Genomic DNA, 19,720 nt, shown 5'->3' on the forward strand with positions numbered 1-19,720 from the left:
AGCTCCGGAGCGCGAAGAAATTCGATCCCCGAATTGCGCTGTTATGTAAGCAAACACATGGCCAATCAGGAGCCCACAATCTACTTCTATCAATTTACGCGCCGGGCTTCACGAACCTGCACCTCTCATCTTCTGCAGACGCAAGTCATGCTTCTGCAACGGTTCATCTTAGCGCCCAGCCGTGTTGCATGCTCTCTATGCTGAAACCCGGGCCCAGCCCGGCGCGTGCCCGGAATAGATCCTTTGTATTCACTACCTGGGCTATTCATTTCTTGCTACCTTGGGCTTTGGTTTCAGGCTCCATTCAACGGCCTTGTCTCTTCGATCTTTTTGTTCAACCTTTCATTCTTTTCATTCCTTTTTTCCTTCATTCGACATCCTTTCTATCTGTGATTCTTTACCACCCCGGCTTGAACTAAGAACCGGCCTGGAGCCGCCCTCAACGACTTCTTGAACGTCCATCTTCATCTTTATTCTCCGAGAACACGACAGCCAAAAACACCTTCTTCCACCGTCATGGCGAGAATGACGGTGGGTATTGTCCAAGGACGATGGTCTGTTCTTCTGGTCTTGACCCTCATGGCCACCATCCACACAAGTCATGCTTTCGGCTCCTTCGAGCTGCTTCCACGAAGCTCAGACTCCTGCCCAACCTCATACGACTCCTGTGGTGGAAATCTACCAAGCGACTTCTGCTGCTCTTCATCTTCAACCTGCATCAGTCTAGACGATGCCACTTCCGCCATCTGCTGCCCATCAGGAGCAAGCTGTGACTACATCTCACCCATCGTCTGTGACGTTCAACAACAAAACGCAACCACCCATCCCAAGAACTCTGTCAAGACGACCCGACTCGACGATAGTCTTCCCACATGCGGAGAAGCTTGTTGCCCATTCGGCTACACCTGTCAAGGGAACAGCACCTGTGCTCTGGACAAAGCCACCTCCAGCACTGGAACGTCCACACCCACCACCACCACTTCTAGCACCTCCACCGACACCTTATCAACCATCGACACAGCCACCACTGGAGTAACATTCACATCAGTCCCCTCATCCTCCGCCTCCGCCTCCAAAGAAACTACCAACAGTGCAACCCTCGCCTCCTCATGCCCATCCTTCCCAAGCAAAGCAGTAGCGGCAGGCTTTTTCCCAGGCGCGATCTTCGGGGCCGTCCTCGTCCTCATAATAACCACTTGCTTTCGCCGTCGCGCCAAAAAGAAGGAACAGCAAGAAATGCCCTGGGAACCAAAACTAAAAGCCTGGTCCCAACGGTCCTCAACCGGTGGAGTCATAGGAATCTCCCGCCCTATCCTCTCAGAAGACTATGGCCGCTCTGATTTCCTCCTTCATCCCTCGCCGGCACGACGCAGCTACCTCAGTTCACGATCTACTAAATCAAGACTCCACCGCACGGGAAGTCGAGTCCGAAGTCTCTTCTCGAATGGGGCTCCGCGACTGGATAAAGATGCTCCACCTGTTCCTCCTTGTCCGATTACTCCGCCCCAACAACGTCAGCCTAGTACTGAGAGTATCAAGATCTATTCGCCGCCTGGAGCATTTGCTCAGTCGCGCAAGTTTTTGGGACCGGAGCCATATCCACTTACTCTTGCGCGGCCGGATACCACGTTTACAGATTTGATGCAGGTGGTCGGGTTTAATGATCCCAAGGGAAATCCGACTTACAAGGTGACCGTTGAGGAGGAGAAAGAGGAGAAAGAGAGAACGCAGAGCAAAAGAAGTTAATTCTATCGGCCTGGTGATGGGTATTGAAAATATGTATGCTTCTACATGTACCACATTGTCCCTGGCGGATGGGGCTTTCCTTTTCAAACTGCCGCCGCTTCTGTGAGGGTGCTCAGGCTCAGGTTCATACCACCCGAGTTTTATTTAATCTTCTCGAACCCCAAAATTAAAGAGCGAAGCTTTGTATTCAAGGCGTTATTATAGCATTGCGGGATACAGTACCGAGAGAATATTAGAGGTAGACTCGCTATCGGTAGATTTCGGATTAGAGGATACAGTATAAGTTTGTGTCCACACTTATTGCCCCAGTCGGTATTTTTGATAAATTTGGTTTCGACAAACTGGTCGCAGTTTCGAAGCCATGGGAGTCTGAATCTTAAATTATCTTAACTTAACGTCATCGGTGAACGAGTGGGCCATGTAAACGAGTGGGCCGCGGGATACACAAGCACCGAAGACGCGGCGTCCACCCCAATGTACTAATTGTGGACAGATCGGACATAAGAGGAATATAGATAAAGTTAGAGATTAATCAACACAAAAGCGTTCTGGTTGAGAAAAGTGTCAATATATAGAGAAAAAGTGGTTGGGTGGCCCCAGTCGATTACCGACCACGTTAACATTCAGCTAATATATAGTTATAATTTGCGGATAAGTTTTAAATTACAAACCATAGTTAATAGAAAACATCTCACAATAAAGACACTCGCGTTATGACTTGATAAAATCAAGCAGGTCTTTGTTCACTTCGTCAACATTGATGTTGTGGATAGCATGCGAGCCCCCTTTGTAGATCTTCAGCTTGCCTTGAGGCAGAAGTTTTGCTGACTTTAGCCCAGCTGCCTCGATGGGAACCGCTTGATCATCATCCCCGTGAAGGACCAGGACGGGAACATTGATCTTCTTCAAATCTTCCGTGAAATCTGTTTCCGAGAAATCCTTGATCGAGTCATACGCTGACTTGAGACTGGTGTTCATCCCCTGCTGCCACCAGTGACGAATCTGTCCTTCACTTGTCTGTGCACCAGGTCTGTTAAACCCAAAGAATGGTCCGCTAGGGACATCCAAGAAGAATTGCGCGCGGTCTTTACGCATAGCCTGTCGGAACGAATCGAAAACTGACTTGTCTGTCCCCTCAGGATTGGTACTAGTCTTCACCATCAGAGGGGGCACGGCACCAACAAGAACGGCTTTCTTAAAACGACCTGTGCCATGCTTCCCAAGATAATGGGTGACCTCGCCTCCTCCATGGGAATGACCAACTATCACTGCATCTTTGACCTTAAGGTGTGCAAAAAGCTCCTCGAGGTCGTCGACAAAGGTGTCCATGTTGTTTCCGTCCCAGGTCTGAGTAGATCGCCCATGGCCACGCCGATCGTGTGCGATGACACGATAGCCGTGATCAGCCAGAAACATCATTTGGTTTTCCCAATTATCACTGCTCAAGGGCCAGCCATGGGAGAAGGTGACGATGGCGCCTTTGGGGTTGCCCCAATCTTTATAGAAGAGCTGGGCGCCATCTCGAAGCGTCAGATGTGGCATGGTTGATAGAAAATATGCCTGGTACTGGGTGAGATTTCCACTTTCAACTTTTTGTTATTGGGAAGAATGTTTGGGGCTTGACTCGTTTGCAGACGTGTTGGTCGGAAAGCCATTATATAGCTAGCAATGCTTGGGCTAGCATTGGCAAGCTGCAATTTGAAAAGGCTGAGCATTGTAACGACGTCATCACTTCATTTTTTCGATGCTCCATCAAAGTCCGATTCGCCGCAGAATATTTGCTTGGAAAGGTTATTCAACCCCGCTCCGTATTATCTATTCAGATATTTCTTGATCTGCCCAAGAAAAGGGGCTTTCTTTTGTGGACTCTACTGTGAAGTCACCCGATACTGACACCAGTCTATCCGGCTATCTCTTTCTCCTCCAATATAAATAGACACAATAGTTAAACAGGTGGCAATTCGGCATCCATTTACTCCAGTTTGGCTTAGGGATATAGTGGTAACTGGCTAAACTCAAACCCCCACTAGCACTAGCTAAATCAAAGTCGGCCCATACCGTTGAGGCGATAACCACCTAGATGAGCCTAGCAAAGACCTAGAAGCACGTGGGATCATGAAGTTGAAGCTTGAGGATAGTCTAGATTTTATTAGGAATTTGTACACCCTGCACAATCATACATGGATTTTATATAGTGGGATTAGCCTGCATATCGCTTCCGCAGTTGGTTATTAACCGCTGTACACTATACTGAGAGCGGATTCATATATTTCGTCTAGTAATAAATCGACTTAGGCGAGGAGTCGGAGCCAAGGAAGTGCACACACACATCCATGGATAGCGACCAGCAAGCCAAAGTACAGATTTCGGTCATTCGTCATTCCATCATGTATGAAGAACAGACCAGATCAGTAAACCTGTAGGTATTGGTCAAACTTCTTCTTCAAACTCGCCAAGACGACCGGTTTCGCCAGATAATCATTCATTCCTGATTCCAGACACCTCTCTCGGTCGCCTTGAATCGCCGAGGCTGTGAGAGCAATGATCAAGATACGCCTCACAGCGTCCACCGGATCACTGCGCAGACGATGTGTGGCAACATACCCGTCCATGACAGGCATCTGGACATCCATCAGGACCATGTGATACGGCTGCTCCGCACTAGCTTGCTTCTGGATGCCCTCCACGGCTTCAAGGCCGTTGTTGTATGCATCTACTCGGATAAATCCTAGCTTCTTGAGAAACTGAATCGTAATTTTCTGATTGATAAGATTGTCCTCCGCAACGCAGACGCGGACGTTGGAGAGGGGGATATGGGACAGATCAATGCAAGCCGGGGCTGCTTGATTGAGGAAGCCGCCTGGACTGTCAAGAGGTGTTGTTGGACTAGTAGTCCCTGAGCCGCCGGGTGTGACTTTCGGCACGATGATCGAAAAAGAGACAGTCGTGCCAACATTTTCGACACTCTTGAGCTCAATGGTGCCTCCCATCAGATCTACAAGAGATTTGCAAATGCTGAGTCCCAGACCACTGCCTCCGAAACGGCGCGCGGTGCTGGCATCAGCTTGGGTGAACGGCTTGAACAAGTGCTGTATGAGTCGAGCTGGGATGCCAATCCCCGTGTCCGTCACCCAGAAAGACAGACGAACCGAATCCTCAGTTTCATCGTCTGCCCTGGATCCTATCGTGATGGACCCTGTCTCGGTGAACTTTAGGCTGTTACCAAGTAAGTTGCCCAAAATCTGCTGCATTCGCACGGGATCCCCATATACGTGGTTTTGGGGTGGTTTGACATCCTGTATGATGCGGACATTTTTGGATGTTTGCTTGTTCCCATAGCCAGTCGGCATTGAGCGAGCGACTTCCCTGACCATTTTTTCGACATCAAAGGAGACAATATGCAACTGCACCTTGTTCGCTTCAATCTTGGAGAAGTCAAGGATATCGTTAATCACGGTGAGTAGGAGGTTTGCTGACATGCGAATCGAATCAGCCATTTCCAGTTGCTCCTCCGATAGTGGACTGCTGAGCAAAAGCTCCGAGTTCCCAATAACCCCATTAAGTGGTGTTCGTAGCTCATGGGATATATTGGCGAGAAATATGCTTTTAGCCTTGACGGCTTCTTCGGCTAGCTGGGCATGGCGCAAAGCCTCCGCCGTAGCAATGTTCGCCTTCTGCTCGGCCTCCATCGCTTCCGCCAACGCCTTCTTCTGAACATCTACCATGGATTGGTTGATGATGGATACCCGTTCCACTTCCCTCAGCGTCAGCGCATTAGAATAGCTGATTCCGAGTTGGACGACGAGCAACTGTAGAACAACGCGATTGCGATACGAGAAGGCGTTGGGTGGTCCCTCCAGATAGAGAACCGCAATGGGCTCATTCTCTCCACCACCGTAAGAGATGGGTAACGCCACGACGGATTTATTGACGGGATTCTGAGCCGCCCATGCTTCGCTAACGTAGCTGAATCGCGGATCTTGTAAGACATCTGGTAGATACGCTGCCTCGCGAAAGCGCACGCAATAATTCACAATGCTTTCCGCGACAAGATGGGAGTGCTCAACCGGTGTCGGAGGATCATGTACTTTTATGCTACCAGTTGCGTCACCACTGGCTGCCACAGCCCACCCAAGTGTCAAGTCTTCCCTGGTGATAATGGCCGCCATGGTAGCAACGCCATGACAGCTCTGCATGATGATTTTGCACATCGTTCGAAGCAGCTCGTCGACCTTTAGAACGCTCGATATTACCTGGGACCCTTCGAGGATGGTGGTGAGATCTAGAATATGAAGGACACGCTCTGCCACGGACCCTCCGGCGCTTGTTATTTCGTCGTTCCCAACTTCGGAGACTTGAGGGTGAATCTGTGTACTGATATCGTCTGGTTCAGTCTGAGTAGCGACTTCTCGTGCTGTTTCCTTTGTCTGCGGCTCCAGGTCATGAGAATGCAGGATGTGCTCAGCCACCCCCGCAGCCCCAATTCGTCGGTAGAGTCCAACTGCCTCCTTCAGAGCCAATGTGCCTAGCCGTGAAGATCCTTCACGCGTCAGATGCTCAGCTAACAGATGGTGGCTAAGGGCTTCATCGAAAGCAAACCCATGCTCTGAAGCGTGGTCTATTGCCTCTTGATAGAAAAGAAGCGCAGCGTTTTGGTCATTTTCCATCTCGGCGATTTGAGCGCCCAGAAGTTTAGTCCATGCCAGATAGTTCACATCTGTGATGACCTGCCACTGTTCAATCTTGCGCTTGAAGTATCGCAACATCCTTGCCATGCTTGTCATCTCCTCCTCAAAAAACGTCTCAAAAGATCGCCCACCCACATCGGACGCCAACTGGGGGGAAGATGCACGGTATGCAGCATTGAGCTGTTGCTGCTTCCGGATCCAGACACATCCGGCCAGAGAAAGGGAATGAAAGAACATGAGAAAACGCGTATTTCGTGCGGACCATATAGCGTTGACTTTCTTGAGACAAGAATTTCCCAATGATACCGCTCGCCCGTAGTGGCCGTAAAGAAATAGCGGTGCGATTTCCATGCTCTCATAGAGCATCAGCGGCCGGTCGCTGTTTTTGGTAGTTCTTACCAGCCAAGACTTATATGCAGCCGAATTGTGTTCTTTGTCGCTCATCACCCCGAATGAGTCATGTGTATACGTTTTGCCTTGCAAAGCACGGCTGAGCTGGCAGATTGTGATGAGGATCGTACCACCGGCAGTATCCGTTTGCCAGTTGGGAATGTCCTGGCAACTGTAGACGCAGAAGGTCTCCAGCTCGGCCAGGTCTTCGGATGCGAAAAACTTCATGGTAGCCAGGAACCCGAAGTTCAAGATGGTGGCAATTCGGTCACCAGCGCGGATAGAAAAGTCTACTGCCCCTTCGAGTTGGGAGATTGAGGACTGGACATGATGTTGAATATGGCCGACAAAGGTCGAGTATAGAGCGATGCCACGACCTACAGTATGTGGATCTTTTGATTGTTTAATCAGTGCCAGGGCAAGTTCCCCGCAATGTGTCGCAAAGGGAATTGCGTTGTCTCGAGTGATTGCTATCACAGCCAACTGCATGAGTCCCATGCCCGCCTGGGGAAATGGACCACGCGAGAGATAGGTGTCAACCATGACAAGCGTCATGTGGTAAAAAGTCAGCGTGTCTGACCAGAAAGCCGCGCTAGTGGCCTCCAGAAGAACCGCGCCGGCAGCAGCCAAGGCTGGATGCGCAGGAAGAGCCGTCTCGACAATGGATTCAGTCTGAACAGCGGAAACCGCCTCGCATAGCCGTCGAAGTTCTTTGTCGCATTTGAAAAAGGTTGGGTTGTCATCAACCGGGATGTCTAAAGCCATGAGGCATTCACTCAGAGCATGAAAAGCTCCAGTCGAGTTACCCAATTGCGCAAGCATACGAGATTGCAAGATCCAGGAGGGAGCTTTATCCACTGGGCTCCGAGCATTGGAGAGTATAGCTTGCAGCAAGCGACTAGCTTCGTCATGCTGTCCTTGGTACAAGTAGCATTCAGCAGCGGACGTGAAAATTTGCAGCGTCTCGCCGTAGCTCACATCCACAGTGTCATCGTCCCATATGTCCTCTTGAAGAAGTATTATGCAGCTAGCGTACGAGTTCATAGCGGTCGAGCGTAATCCAGTCTCGCTTGCAGCGTTCGCATACTCGAACAGAAAGTTTCTGAAAGGTCTTCTTATTGTAACAGAGCTTTTGATGATCGGTGCTGATTCGATAACGGCCGATGCCAACATGCTTCGATATTTGTCGTCGTGGGAATGATACTGAAATAGCACTTGTGCCTTGATCAAATTCACATGGTCCTTGTCTCTCGTGTGGAATGACGCTGCGATGTGCATGTAATGGCTATATGTAAAGGAAAAGACGTCATGATCCTCTGTGGGCACAATAACGTAGGCTTGGATGATCGCCTGCAAAGCTTGCATCACTTCTCGCTCAGGCAGACTAGATGCGGAGGCCATCTGATCGTTGTTGAGAAGCCTCTGGACCAACTGAAACGAGAAAGTCATGCCTAGAATGGATGCCCAGGCCAAGATGGATTTGCAGATAGGCGAAAGACTGCTCAGGCGCCTGGCTAAGAAATCATCAAAAGCGGCGTCGTTGTAGCTGTCCACCTTGAAATGCTCTGAGATGCGGCTGAGATCAAAAGACCAGAGCCCTTCCTGGAAATCATAGCAGATGAATCCATGTCCGTGACAATCATTCAACACCTCACGAACGTAAAAGGGGTTTCCACTCGTCCTTGACTGGATGAATGCCCCCAGAGGCCAAATAACAGGGACAGACAAAGACAAGGTGCTCGCTACATATTGCATCACGCAGTCTTCACTGAGCGGTTTGAGTGAGATAGCGGTAAGACCTACGTCTCTTCCTGTCAAAACGCCTAAAATGGTAAGCATGATGGTTCATATCAAGACAGACCGCAATGGTTGAACGGTCAATTTGAAGAAAGGTTACGAGTGATTTACCTTCATTATTAGAGGAGTGAAGTATTCGCTTCATCAGTCCCGAGGAAGCATTCTCGGGCCTGTAGGCCATTATCACCACCATTCTGACTCGAGCCGACACCATATGGGCAATGAATTCCAAAGATTCTTCATCTGCCAAGTGGACATCGTCCAAACAAAGACATACCAATTTGTATCGCGTGAAGACTCGCAAGATATTCAGTAACGTCCGTACAAGAGGCAAAGACTTGGTAGAAGATCCGGTCCGAAGAAATTCTTGAGAACTCTTTGTTCCAGTATCCTCTGGGGAAGGACGCCGGTGGGGTAATTTGAGGGTCGTATGAGCAAATTTGTTCGGCGCCTGTTCTGGCAAGTTGGGGCCCGAACCGAGGAGGAACTGGGGCAGGCCTAAAATCTTGTGCAGAGTGTTCCATGTAGATCCAATGTGATTTCGCAACATCGGCAGGAAACTGGGTTCATTCATGTTTTCCGAAAACGCCTGGTGGAACAGACTCGAAAATAAGTGTAGAACCGGACGCATACGCTCTTTGTCGGCGACATCGAATCGCGAGCTGGCGAAGAAGCCCCTTCGTCGGGCTTCAATCTGAACTGATGTGATCAGCCGCGATTTGCCCAAACCAGGTCCTCCCTCGATGCTGATGATCTCGCATAAGCCTTTCGGCGTTGCCACGCCATGTGCAGCCGCCCTTCCCGCGTTGTCACTAGATCGGGAGCTTCCCTCGCCACTGGTGCTGTCCATTGAAGAGGTTGACAAGCGCTTGTCTAGACCCTTCTTCTCTGCAATAGCAGGATCGGACTCGCTACCCTCGCTTGAGGCGTATAGCGAATCTCTGGGGGAACGCGTGCGGCTTGTATTAGCTGGATACAATTGGGTACCCCCAGCGAATGTCCCACTCATGGAACCGGCCAGGCTGGGAGATTCATCGGCCAGATTAAAGGCTTCCTCTTCACCAGGGGTATTGGTTGGTGAGGGAAGAACGGCGAAAGTTGCGAATTGGTCCTCCGGCAGCGACGACAAGTGAAGCCCTCTGGCTCCCTGATACAGTTTCAGGGTACGATCCAGGACCTCGACGATGGCATCCCGCTCGGCCGCCCGGCCCACCATCGTGCGTGGGAGCGCGAAGAACGGAGAAACATCCTTGCCGGCGACTTCCCAGCTTTCCAGAACTGCCGCGTCTCCTGCTGCCAGCAACTGCTGTACCTCCACGAGGTCATGTCGCAGACCGCGGGCAGAGTTGTATCGCCCGGAGACATTTTTTGCCGTCGCCTTGGCGATGATCCGTGCAAAGACCTCTGGCACGTCGGGGCGCAAGGTCGATACTGACGGCAGCTCCTGTCCAAGCACCTCCTTGATGATTCCCATGGGAGTCTTGCCCCCAAACGGGGTCTCGCGGACGAGAGCGTTCCAAAGCATAACACCGAGGGAGTAGATATCGGCGCGATTGTCAGCTTGGATCGGCGCTCGCCCAGTTTGTTCGGGACTCAAATATGAGATGTGCGCCGTGGCATCATTCTGGTTCTCCAGGGCTGACCAATTCGCGCTCACCCGCCCGGTATCGTAGGACTGGAGACCCACACCGAGATGGATCAAGCGCACATGGCCGGTCTCTTGATTGAAGTGGAATGCCTCTGCTCGGATCTGCCCATGGACAATCTGCTGGCTATGCAGCATTTGGATACACTCCGCCGCGCCTATGGCGAAATTGACAAATGTTGCCAACGGCATGAGCCCATCCTGATCCGATCGGGGAAGGCCCACATCATCGGCCTCGTTGAGACTCACATCTTCCTCAGGGCGCATCTGATACCAGGTCGCGCCGCAATCGACGTAGCGCAGAAGATCATTGGGGCCGGGACTTTCGTAAATGCAGACCAGGAGCGATGGCGTGTGGTCATCATCGAGATTGGGTAAGCGCTGCATCTCCACGGGCCGCAGAAAATACTTGCGATGAGGAGCGGCGACGGATGCCAGCATCTGATACTCCTCTTGCATTCTTTCTCCCTGGGCCAGATTCTCACCAAGGCGCGCCACCACTTCAATCGTTCGCTCTGACTCTCTACCCTGGTCCCCGACATGGCCGTCCCTCCCTGAACCATATTGGGCAGATGTACCACTCAGATCGCTGGGAGAGGAGGCACTTCGGAAGCGAGCGGTGTGAGCATGGTCGGAACTAATGGTACGGTCGAGGTGCTTGGTACCAAACACGTGCCTAAGAAACGCTTCAGCATGAGAAATATCCTTTGTGTTAATGTCAACGGACTGGAGGTTGGTTCACGCACCACACGCCATAGCTTGAGCGAAATTGCCTTGACTCGTCCCAGGTATACGCCACCAGGTGGTTCAGTTTGTCCATCGGTCCGGTGGGAGGCGTTTTGAGCCCTTTCGCACCCCCGAGAAAGGGAGAGTTGATAATCGGGTTAAAGGATCAACTGCCGGTCGGTGTCATGGTCGTCGTGGTTGTCGCGGATATCTCAGGGAGCTTCTGCCGCGGTCCAGACGAGAAAGGAACAACCGTTGTCACTAAGAGAGGTGGAAGCGGAAGAGCCCGTCCAATTATGACACTCGTGAGTGCAAGTCCAGCTATGCATAGTTACCTATAGGGAAGACCGAATGGGCTAGAGCGGAAAGGAAATGAAAGACGGCAGAACTACCATACCAAAACCGGTTTTGCTTTGCGCATTCTGTCGGATCTTTTTTTTTTTTTTTTTTTTTTTTTAGCGCCACCGGATGGCACCGACATTGGACAAGAACAGTATTTTCCCCGCGCGGATCGATAAACGTACTGTAGAGCATAGTTAGAGTTAAGTAGTAGCTCGATCGCAACGGGATCGATCTTCTTGGAGCCTTGCACTCCCGTCGATCTTGAGATGTCTCTCTGAGCAAGGGACACGGATCAGGAAAGCCAGTTGACAGAAAGGGCTCGAACCGAACCGGGCGACCATACCCACCCTGCCGTCTACTTGTGACAGCGATCTTGAGTGGGGGAGAGGAATGACTACCGGTAATCGAATCGAATCTCGAACCGGTAAAGTCTTAATTCTCCATCTGATGTGTTTCCCCCGTCCACACATATCTTATCCTTTATACCGGTCGCTTTGATTATAAGTATATCTTGACCTCGCCGTTGTCACTTTCCGTGTCATCTTTTGCTAGGTCGAGCACGGTCGTTGCCAACTCCGCCATGTCAGGAGAGACCAGGGCCACCCCGTAAGTCTTGTGAAACTTCCATGGCCTTATCCCCTCCAGCATTTTGATTTCTCCTACCGTTTCACTCCTCTTCTCACTCCCCCCCGAGATACCGAGTTTCTTGCACTCGCTTCGTGTCCTGTCCTAATTCGGTACTCGGATTGACCTCTTGCGAGCATCGCCATCTACTTCCCGAATTTTTTAACTTACTCCTGCGCCGTCTACTAGTCTCCGTTTGGGGTCGATTGCCCCCAACTTTCAAGCGGAAACCACCATCGGCCCTATCGACTTTCACGAGTGGGTGGGCAATAACTGGGTGATTCTCTTCTCCCACCCAGAGGATTACACCCCGGTCTGCACTACCGAGCTGGCCGCGCTGGCCAAGCACGAACCCGAGTTCACTAGGCGCCATGTCAAGCTCATTGGACTCTCGGCCAACTCCATCGAGTCGCACGATGGCTGGATTAATGACATTTCCGAGATCGCGGGGTGTCCCTTGACCTTTCCCGTCATCGGCGATAAGGATCGCCAGATTGCTTTTGCCTATGACATGTGAGTTGACTTCCTTCCTTCCCCTTCGCGCTCGCACCTGGCATTCCAGACACTGACCCCATCATGTGAACAGGTTGGATCACCAAGATACCACCAATGTGGACGCCAGGGGAATTGCCTACACCATCCGGTCCGTCTTCATCATCGATCCCAACAAGGTCATCCGCCTGATCCAGTCCTACCCCGCCTCCACGGGTCGTAACACGGCCGAACTGCTCCGCGTAGTTGACTCTCTACTCGCTACGGACAAACATGGAATCAATACCCCCGTCAACTGGCAGCCCGGTGACAAGGTGGTCGTCCCTCCCAGTATCGGTGAGGAGGATGCCAAGGCCCGGTTCCCGGATTTGCAAGTGGTCAAACCGTACCTGCGGTTCACCCCTTTGGCGAAAGAGGATTACATCCCTCGTTGGTAATGTCACAATTCAAGCATAGATAATATCCTGGTTTGACCGCCGATCTGATCGCGAAAAGATGGGTGCGGGACGTCAGCTTCTACAATACTTTTCGATTTCGGTTATCAAACCTCTACACCGTTATGACTTAGCTCTCGGGAAACAAATCCAAAATGTGCTAATTCATTACAGTCCATCGCTTCATGATTCGGGCAGAACCATCATCGTAATTATCGTACTACTCAAAGATGATTGGATGAAAAACTTTACCACACATTTGAAATTGGAGTTGGCGGTGAAACAGTGTTGGATCTGTATTAATCCACATATCCAAAAAGGAGTGCGTAACATACGGAAAACCTGGAAAAGCTGGATGGTATGAGCCCTGATGCATTCAAAGGCTTCTGTTTTGTCGTTCAACGCACCCATGATCATAATATCAACGACAATAGTGGATAACAAGCCATGGGCACTTGCTAATTCTAAGAGAGAAATGGCGATGATCTGCCAGCTATTAGCTCTGTGAAATGCGCAATATTGATACGTCGGGTACTTGAGCTGAACACCAGGCGGGCGTCCATGAAACAGTGACAATTCAAGAGGAGTGTCATGGATGTAATCCGGTGTGGTTTTCCGCTACAATTAGCTCTGCCTCACCCTCGCGCTCACGCCTCCCACCCGACGACGAGGAATTCTGGGGCATCAGTCGACCTTTGAAACGGAAGCTTACGCCGGAAACAGCCAGCAACCAAGCAGACAATTTGAAGCGACTTCTTTAAGTGGATGGCTTTAAAACCTGGGGCTTCATCATATATCGCTGTGCATAGAAGTGACGCTGATTGTGAAAATTTCATGACTCTCTTAATGGACCAGACAACAAGTTCGTTCAAGCGCTGTAATGGTCCAGATCTGCTAGATAACTGCTACCCTCCGCGAGCATTTCAACAAATAGACTGCGACTGCCATGTAGATAAGCGTTATCTAATATCGCATTTCAGTGGCGCGCAAGCGCTTACTACGAGACGCATATGAAGTTTCCTAAGTAACCTCAGACCCGTAGATCATCCAAAAGATACCTGAAAGTTAAAGGAAAAGTTGAAGATCGGCGGCTACGACCTCAAGTGGAAGCGAATAATTAACGACAGGTGGCCGTGACTTGACCCATCAGACGCCATCGAACTTGGTAAGAAGGATGCCTTGCAAAAGGAACTAAAAAAGTATTAAGAAAAGCTTTCATGACATGCCCAAAAAGATGTCAAGGAAATGAATAGTCAAGAGAGGAGGCCCCTTTGGACGGTCTTTTTGGGCGTACCTTAGTAGGAACCAGTCTAATCGCCTGAAACCTAACCCTTTTATTATACCTAGAATTCATTAATGCTAAAATGACTAAAATGACCAAAATGACTTAAAATCCGATAATATCCCGTGGCATGTTTTCACACAGATCCATCCACCTTCCACACGACCCATGTTCCGGCACTCCCAGTCTATAACAGACACTGCTGCTCACTGACCAAAGAATTGAGCCAACCGGGCGGTAGAGGAGGAATTCAGCAAGTAAACAATTCTATTGGAAAGCCCGGAGAGCGGGCCACAACGATCGATCAAGTCTGTGCGACTAGCGGCTATTGATTTCATGGTACGATCAAAGCCTCTACAAACCGGAATCGGGAATAAGCGTTAGATTAACTCTTCGCCTTTGAGCTCGCAGCAAGGTGTCCGATGTGAAGTGCATCTGTGATAGGGCGTGAAGTCTAGCGATGGTACTTTGCGCGCGGTGTCAAAGGTGGAGGTGAGTAGGCAGTACGTATGCCTTGATATCAGATGCGGGCGTAGCCTCTATAAAGTATAACACGGAGGATACATCTAGGAGAAAACGAGAGGTAAGAAAATAGTGTATTTTTATCTCCGAGGAAAGTTGTATGACGAGGAGATTGATCAATGAGTAAAAATAGCGACTAATACGTGTAATCTTGGGGGCGAGATGATAATCAAATACACTTGATTGTTCTCGCAAACCCCGCCTCCCGCTCCTTGCCCCTCGTCTCTCCCTCTTCTTCAACAGGCCCACCTTTTGACACCCACCAAGTATCTTCCATTCGAGCTATGGGAATCACTTGGTCGCAGTTTTTCCCACCTGCACCCTCCTTGACTGAAGCTAACCTGCCCAGCCAAAGAGGCAAGGTTTTCATCGTCACTGGGGGTTACTCTGGCGTGGGGTTAGAGCTGTGCAAAATACTTTATCAGGCTGGAGGCAAGGTGTACCTCGCAGGCCGCTCAGAGGAGCATGCCTCAAATGTCATAGCACAGATCCAATCTTCAATCCAGTCAGATGGAACCATTATCTTTCTTCCCCTCCACCTCGATGATCTAGCAAGTATCAAATCAGCAGTGGAGACCTACAATGCAGCGGAATCCAGGTTAGATGTTCTTTTCAACAATGCCGGCGTTTCAAACCCGCCAGCTGGCTCCGTCTCAGCACAGGGCCATGATCTCCAACTCGCAACGAACTGCCTTGGGCCACATCTTCTCACACAATTACTTCTACCGACTCTTCGCCGTACCTCCGAGAGCGAACCACCTGCTTCTGTACGCGTAGTATGGACGGGGTCAATAGTTGTCGACATGTCTGCCCGTAAAGGAGGTGCTATTCTGGAGGAGATTCTGCAGAAAGACACAAATCCCCAGCGCAATTATGAAAACACCAAAATCGGCAACTGGTACCTCGCCCATGCATTGGATGCTCAAGAAAGGCCCAGTGGAATCTTGAGTGTGGTCGTGAACCCAGGAAACCTCAAGTCGGGCTTGACTCGTCATATGTCCCCGCTGGTGCCCTTGCTAGTAGCACCCCTACTGTATCCAGCTAGGATGGGTGCTTACACTGAACTCTGGGCTGGGCTCTCTAGTGAGCTTACGTTATCTGATGGGGGTAGGTATATCTTGCCCTGGGGGCGTTTCCACCCCAATCCAAGGCAGGATCTGTTACAAGGGATGAAGGGAAAAGATGTCGGTGGTACAGGTGATGCGGCCACTTTCGTACAGTACTGTGATAATCAAATCTTGGAATTTAAGTAGCCAGTAGACTAGGAGTACTTTTCATAGCAAACAACCGCTCTCGATTCGTTTCTAAGGTTTTGGCCGCAATATACACGTTTACCCATGCCTTTGAATAAATCAGTCGACTATACCACGCTCCACCTCATCGCAAACACTAGGATATGAATAGCCGGGTATTCGAAGATTTGAGGAAAGCATCTTCTCAAACCTACTCCCGTGATTCGGGGCTCATGTTTGTCGCTTATCTCAGGGCAAGGGTGCGAGTGCACCCGGTGGTCTTTACATAATCGATGTCGCAAGCTCAGGGACTGCGAGGGCCTTGGCCCGGGCTGGCATGGAGACCTTCCTGGCGGGAGGATCAGCTGAAACGAAGAGTGCATATGATCGAAGACGGAGATGAAAGATTATGGGTTATGGACGAAGACAGTGAACAGAACAAGTAGAGCCGCCCATGAAATCTCTCAGAAAGTAAGCCCCAGAATAAGCCGAAATGACTTGTCTGCCTCGGTATTAAGCTGATAGCTAAATCACTTAATATCCAAGCTGTCATCATCTCTAAAGTATAGATATGAAGAGGTATGACTCGTAAAATACAATGAAAAGAAGCAGGTTTATGCTGCAGCGCGCCTCCGCGCTTTCCATCCTGCGACAACCCGCTTCAACTCCTTGATTAATCCAACGAATAGCGGGACTCCAATAGGTCCCAGGAGCGGCAGGTAGACGGCCACCTTATGTTCATCTGGGAAGTACACTTGGCCCACCATACTCTTCTCGAAGAAGCTGCGCTCAGCCTCGGTCTCGGCGACTCTGGCAGTGGCAAGAGCAGCGCTGAAGCGGCCACTGCGCAAGTGCGAGCAGGTGCTAGAGAGATGGGAAAGAGTGATCGAGACTGAGGAGGCGACAGTTGCTGGGATGGGAATGGAGGGGAGTGACTCGGTCAGGCGGGCAAGAGAGCCCATTGTCGAGGAGGCGGAGAGAAGAAGACTCGCGGCGCGGATGCGGATTAATGTCTGAAGGCGAAGAGGAAGAGAAGCAGGGGTGGTAGGAGTGCCGAGGAGAGTCAGGAGTTGATGAGAGAAGGTCATGAAGGCAGGCCGAAGATAATCCCGAGAAAGATGGGCAGGGTTGGAACCCTTGCCTGCCGGGGACAATGGTGGGTTCAAGAGGAATACGCCGCCCCATTGGGGAACAATCCAGCTGGACGCGCGGTTCTCCTTAACCATCATCGGCGCCTGCGAGGGAGCTGGGACATAGAGAATGAAGTTCAGGGTGGGACCGTTTCCAATGCTGGGGTTCAGTGGCCACTCAGCAGCATTGACGAACGCACTCAAATCCTCCTTCATCAGGGTCCATGCAGCTTCGACCTCGTCATAAACAGGCGGCGGGGCCATGGGTGAAAAGGTTGCATAGAGCTGGACCTGGGTATCGACAGTGAAATTGCTGATGGGCGCAAACGCATGAAGAAGAGGAGACAGGTATTCCTGCACAGCAGCTTCAATATCCCACGATGAGGGCTCGGGCCCCGGGGTAAACAGTGAGAATGACAGATGGTATGTATCGGCGTATTTCATCGACCGGCGCAGGCGTCGACTGATGCTCTCTGCGAACTGGGGGTTCACCGAATCCAGACCAGATTTCTCACCAGAGAGAATGTGTGCGACGGTAGCCTTTTCTTCTCCGTACAATCGTTGTAACTCCTCCGCGATGAAGACCGAGAGGGGTGGGTTCGAAGACGAGGGAACAGGGACCTGACTCGGTGGGTAGAACACATCGAGCTGTGTGGTATCCGCATGAAGTTCCGCCTTGGGGACAACTAGGCCATCCTGTGCAATCACCCGGACTGTCAATGCCGTGTCGGGGGCCTCCTCTCCATTGCTGGCCACTTCCATGCTGTCTTCAGTCTGTTGCGCCGTGGACGTCTCGTTCGTCAATTTGAGCCGAAGATGGTGCGCGGCGAACTCATTGAGGTCATCCAGGGCATGCTGGGTCGTGCGAAGAAGGTGCTGAGATTCAGGTGATTGCATGCCCGGCGCCGCGACTTGGATCTCGAGGGGAAAGACGGGGCGACATGTCTAGGGGATTCAGAATCAGCCAGCCTTCCGTCAATTGAAGGAGACTTACCTTGCCGTCGGCCCAGTCGACCATCTCCTGGATGGGCAGATGTGCCCTGTAGATTGAAGTGGTCTTCCACCATATTGGGAATCCCAGGAAGATAATCACAGCCCAGAAAGTAGCAATGACCAGGAAGCGCGTTGAGATGGCTTCCGGAGTCTCGGGGGGATGCGCTGAGCGGTGGGTTTGGAGTCAGATGAGGCCGTAGCCAGTGGAGACGTAGAGTCTCCTTTTTCGTCCGTCATGATCTGGACATTGCTTTGGGCGCTGCTGGAGCTAGTGTGTTGACAGTGAAGTCGGGGAGAGGAAAGGCGGAGAAGAGGGAGAGCTGGCCGCAGTGGAGTTAGACCAAAATAACCACCATAAACTACAACCGTAACCATATCGCTTTTATAGAATCCATTCCTTTCCTTTAGAGCGGACTGACTGTCTTGGCTATTTGTCTTACATTTACCCAGTTCGTTTTACAAGCAATCCAACAATTCTACAAATTAAGCCGTAGGGTTCTACTTCCATGTACGCCTGCAGCTGGACGGATCGGCTGTGCTCAATAGACATGCAAAAGACCCAACAGGGAACTCGAATGTTCTAGTATATGAAAGGTGTGAAACGCATGAAAAGCAAAGGGTATCTTGACCAATAACGCCGATCCAATGTAGCGGTCAACAGAGACCTTCGACGCGTTCCTAGTATTCCTTCTCGAAGATCTTTTGAATCGGTTTGGCAGCCTGTAGTCGCCGAGACATTAGCAAAAAACTTTCATGGGTATGTCGACCAGAGGCAGTAGGCACGTACATCGATGAACTTCTCCAGGTCTTGGTCCAGGCTGGCAAGGTCGTCCTTTCGCTTCTTGTTCTCCATGATCAAGGCTTGCTTGCGCTTGAGGAGCTCCTGGCGTGCCTGCTCGAGCTTCTCACGCTCAACATGTTCGTGATTGATGCGCGCGATCATGAGTTCATGCTCGTTGGTATCCCGGTTCTCGGGGAACTGCTCTAAGAACTCTTCGACGGGGATGAGAGGTAGCGAGAGATACTTGTGACTATCGGGGAACACTCGAGTTAGTTAGGAGGTACAAGTATATGGCAAACGACTACACCTACTCATAAGCCTCGCAGGCGGCGATCTCGCCCGTCAGATGCTTCTGCTCATAGTAGAGGTTTTGTAGCTGAAGGTGCAGTCGATCAATTTCCTGGCGAGCCTCGGCGGTGGCCTGCTTGGTGTCTCGCACGCGGAAGCAGGCATCTCGATTTTGACCGCGCAGCTGGGCGAGCAGAGCATAAAGGACCTTCTGTTGCTTCGAGGCCGCCAAGGACAGATCGTGGAGGGTGGCGGGGTCAGTCGCGACAGGGTTTAGCAAGGAGAGCAGATGATGGCATTGGGCGAGCGTCTCAGCGCTTGTACCGAGCACGGGCTGCAGTGACTCGTCCGTGACGACCTCGGCGATAGTCATGGCTGGAATTCCACGAAATTCGAGAGTGGCGACACCTGCAAGAGTTGAGTTCCCGAGTTTGACGAGTTGCAGTGACGGGGTTGGAAAAGTGGAGTTTGCAGGGCTGACTTCAATCAATCAGCGACAGCCGCGACCTTGAATTTACCCATGTGAACCAGCGACGCTCGATGGTTGGGATGATCGGATCCTTTACTCCTTATCTCCTCAATTTTACCCCTCGAGTACTTCGACTTGT

The 19,720-nt window shown here is 50.9% G+C and overlaps 7 protein-coding genes across 7 annotated transcripts; 3 read left to right on the plus strand and 4 right to left on the minus strand.

Annotated features, from left to right (window-relative positions):
- Nucleotides 1-516: 516 nt before the first annotated feature.
- N7443_006122 (uncharacterized protein) lies at nt 517-1,746 on the plus strand (the record flags this gene model as incomplete). The annotated part of the gene is made up of 1 exon (XM_056886178.1): nt 517-1,746. One exon carries the CDS (start codon nt 517-519, stop codon nt 1,744-1,746), a length of 1,230 nt encoding a protein of 409 aa, XP_056741626.1.
- Nucleotides 1,747-2,457: 711 nt separating this feature from the next.
- On the minus strand, nt 2,458-3,288 carry N7443_006123 (alpha/beta fold hydrolase; the record flags this gene model as incomplete). The annotated part of the gene is made up of 1 exon (XM_056886179.1): nt 2,458-3,288. The coding sequence occupies one exon, from the start codon at nt 3,286-3,288 to the stop codon at nt 2,458-2,460; it is 831 nt and encodes a 276-aa protein (XP_056741627.1).
- An 866-nt stretch (nt 3,289-4,154) lies between these two features.
- N7443_006124 (cornichon) lies at nt 4,155-11,086 on the minus strand (the record flags this gene model as incomplete). The annotated part of the gene is made up of 3 exons (XM_056886180.1): nt 4,155-8,623; nt 8,733-10,942; nt 11,013-11,086. 3 exons carry the CDS (start codon nt 11,084-11,086, stop codon nt 4,155-4,157), a joined length of 6,753 nt encoding a protein of 2,250 aa, XP_056741628.1.
- An 828-nt stretch (nt 11,087-11,914) lies between these two features.
- Nucleotides 11,915-12,887, plus strand: N7443_006125 (peroxiredoxin; the record flags this gene model as incomplete). Its single annotated transcript, XM_056886181.1, has 3 exons — nt 11,915-11,940; nt 12,148-12,471; nt 12,545-12,887. The coding sequence occupies 3 exons, from the start codon at nt 11,915-11,917 to the stop codon at nt 12,885-12,887; spliced, it is 693 nt and encodes a 230-aa protein (XP_056741629.1).
- Nucleotides 12,888-14,972: 2,085 nt separating this feature from the next.
- N7443_006126 (Pyridoxal phosphate-dependent transferase major region subdomain 1) lies at nt 14,973-15,941 on the plus strand (the record flags this gene model as incomplete). The annotated part of the gene is made up of 1 exon (XM_056886182.1): nt 14,973-15,941. One exon carries the CDS (start codon nt 14,973-14,975, stop codon nt 15,939-15,941), a length of 969 nt encoding a protein of 322 aa, XP_056741630.1.
- Nucleotides 15,942-16,534: 593 nt separating this feature from the next.
- Nucleotides 16,535-18,068, minus strand: PIG-S (GPI-anchored transamidase GPI17; the record flags this gene model as incomplete). Its single annotated transcript, XM_056886183.1, has 2 exons — nt 16,535-17,995; nt 18,045-18,068. The coding sequence occupies 2 exons, from the start codon at nt 18,066-18,068 to the stop codon at nt 16,535-16,537; spliced, it is 1,485 nt and encodes a 494-aa protein (XP_056741631.1).
- Nucleotides 18,069-18,721: 653 nt separating this feature from the next.
- N7443_006128 (uncharacterized protein) lies at nt 18,722-19,485 on the minus strand (the record flags this gene model as incomplete). Its single annotated transcript, XM_056886184.1, has 3 exons — nt 18,722-18,763; nt 18,831-19,074; nt 19,136-19,485. 3 exons carry the CDS (start codon nt 19,483-19,485, stop codon nt 18,722-18,724), a joined length of 636 nt encoding a protein of 211 aa, XP_056741632.1.
- Nucleotides 19,486-19,720: the final 235 nt, after the last annotated feature.

The sequence above is a fragment of the Penicillium atrosanguineum genome (genome assembly GCF_028827265.1).
Source record: "Penicillium atrosanguineum strain IBT 20685 chromosome Unknown utg000004l_segment0_segment0, whole genome shotgun sequence".
Taxonomy (NCBI): domain Eukaryota; kingdom Fungi; phylum Ascomycota; class Eurotiomycetes; order Eurotiales; family Aspergillaceae; genus Penicillium; species Penicillium atrosanguineum.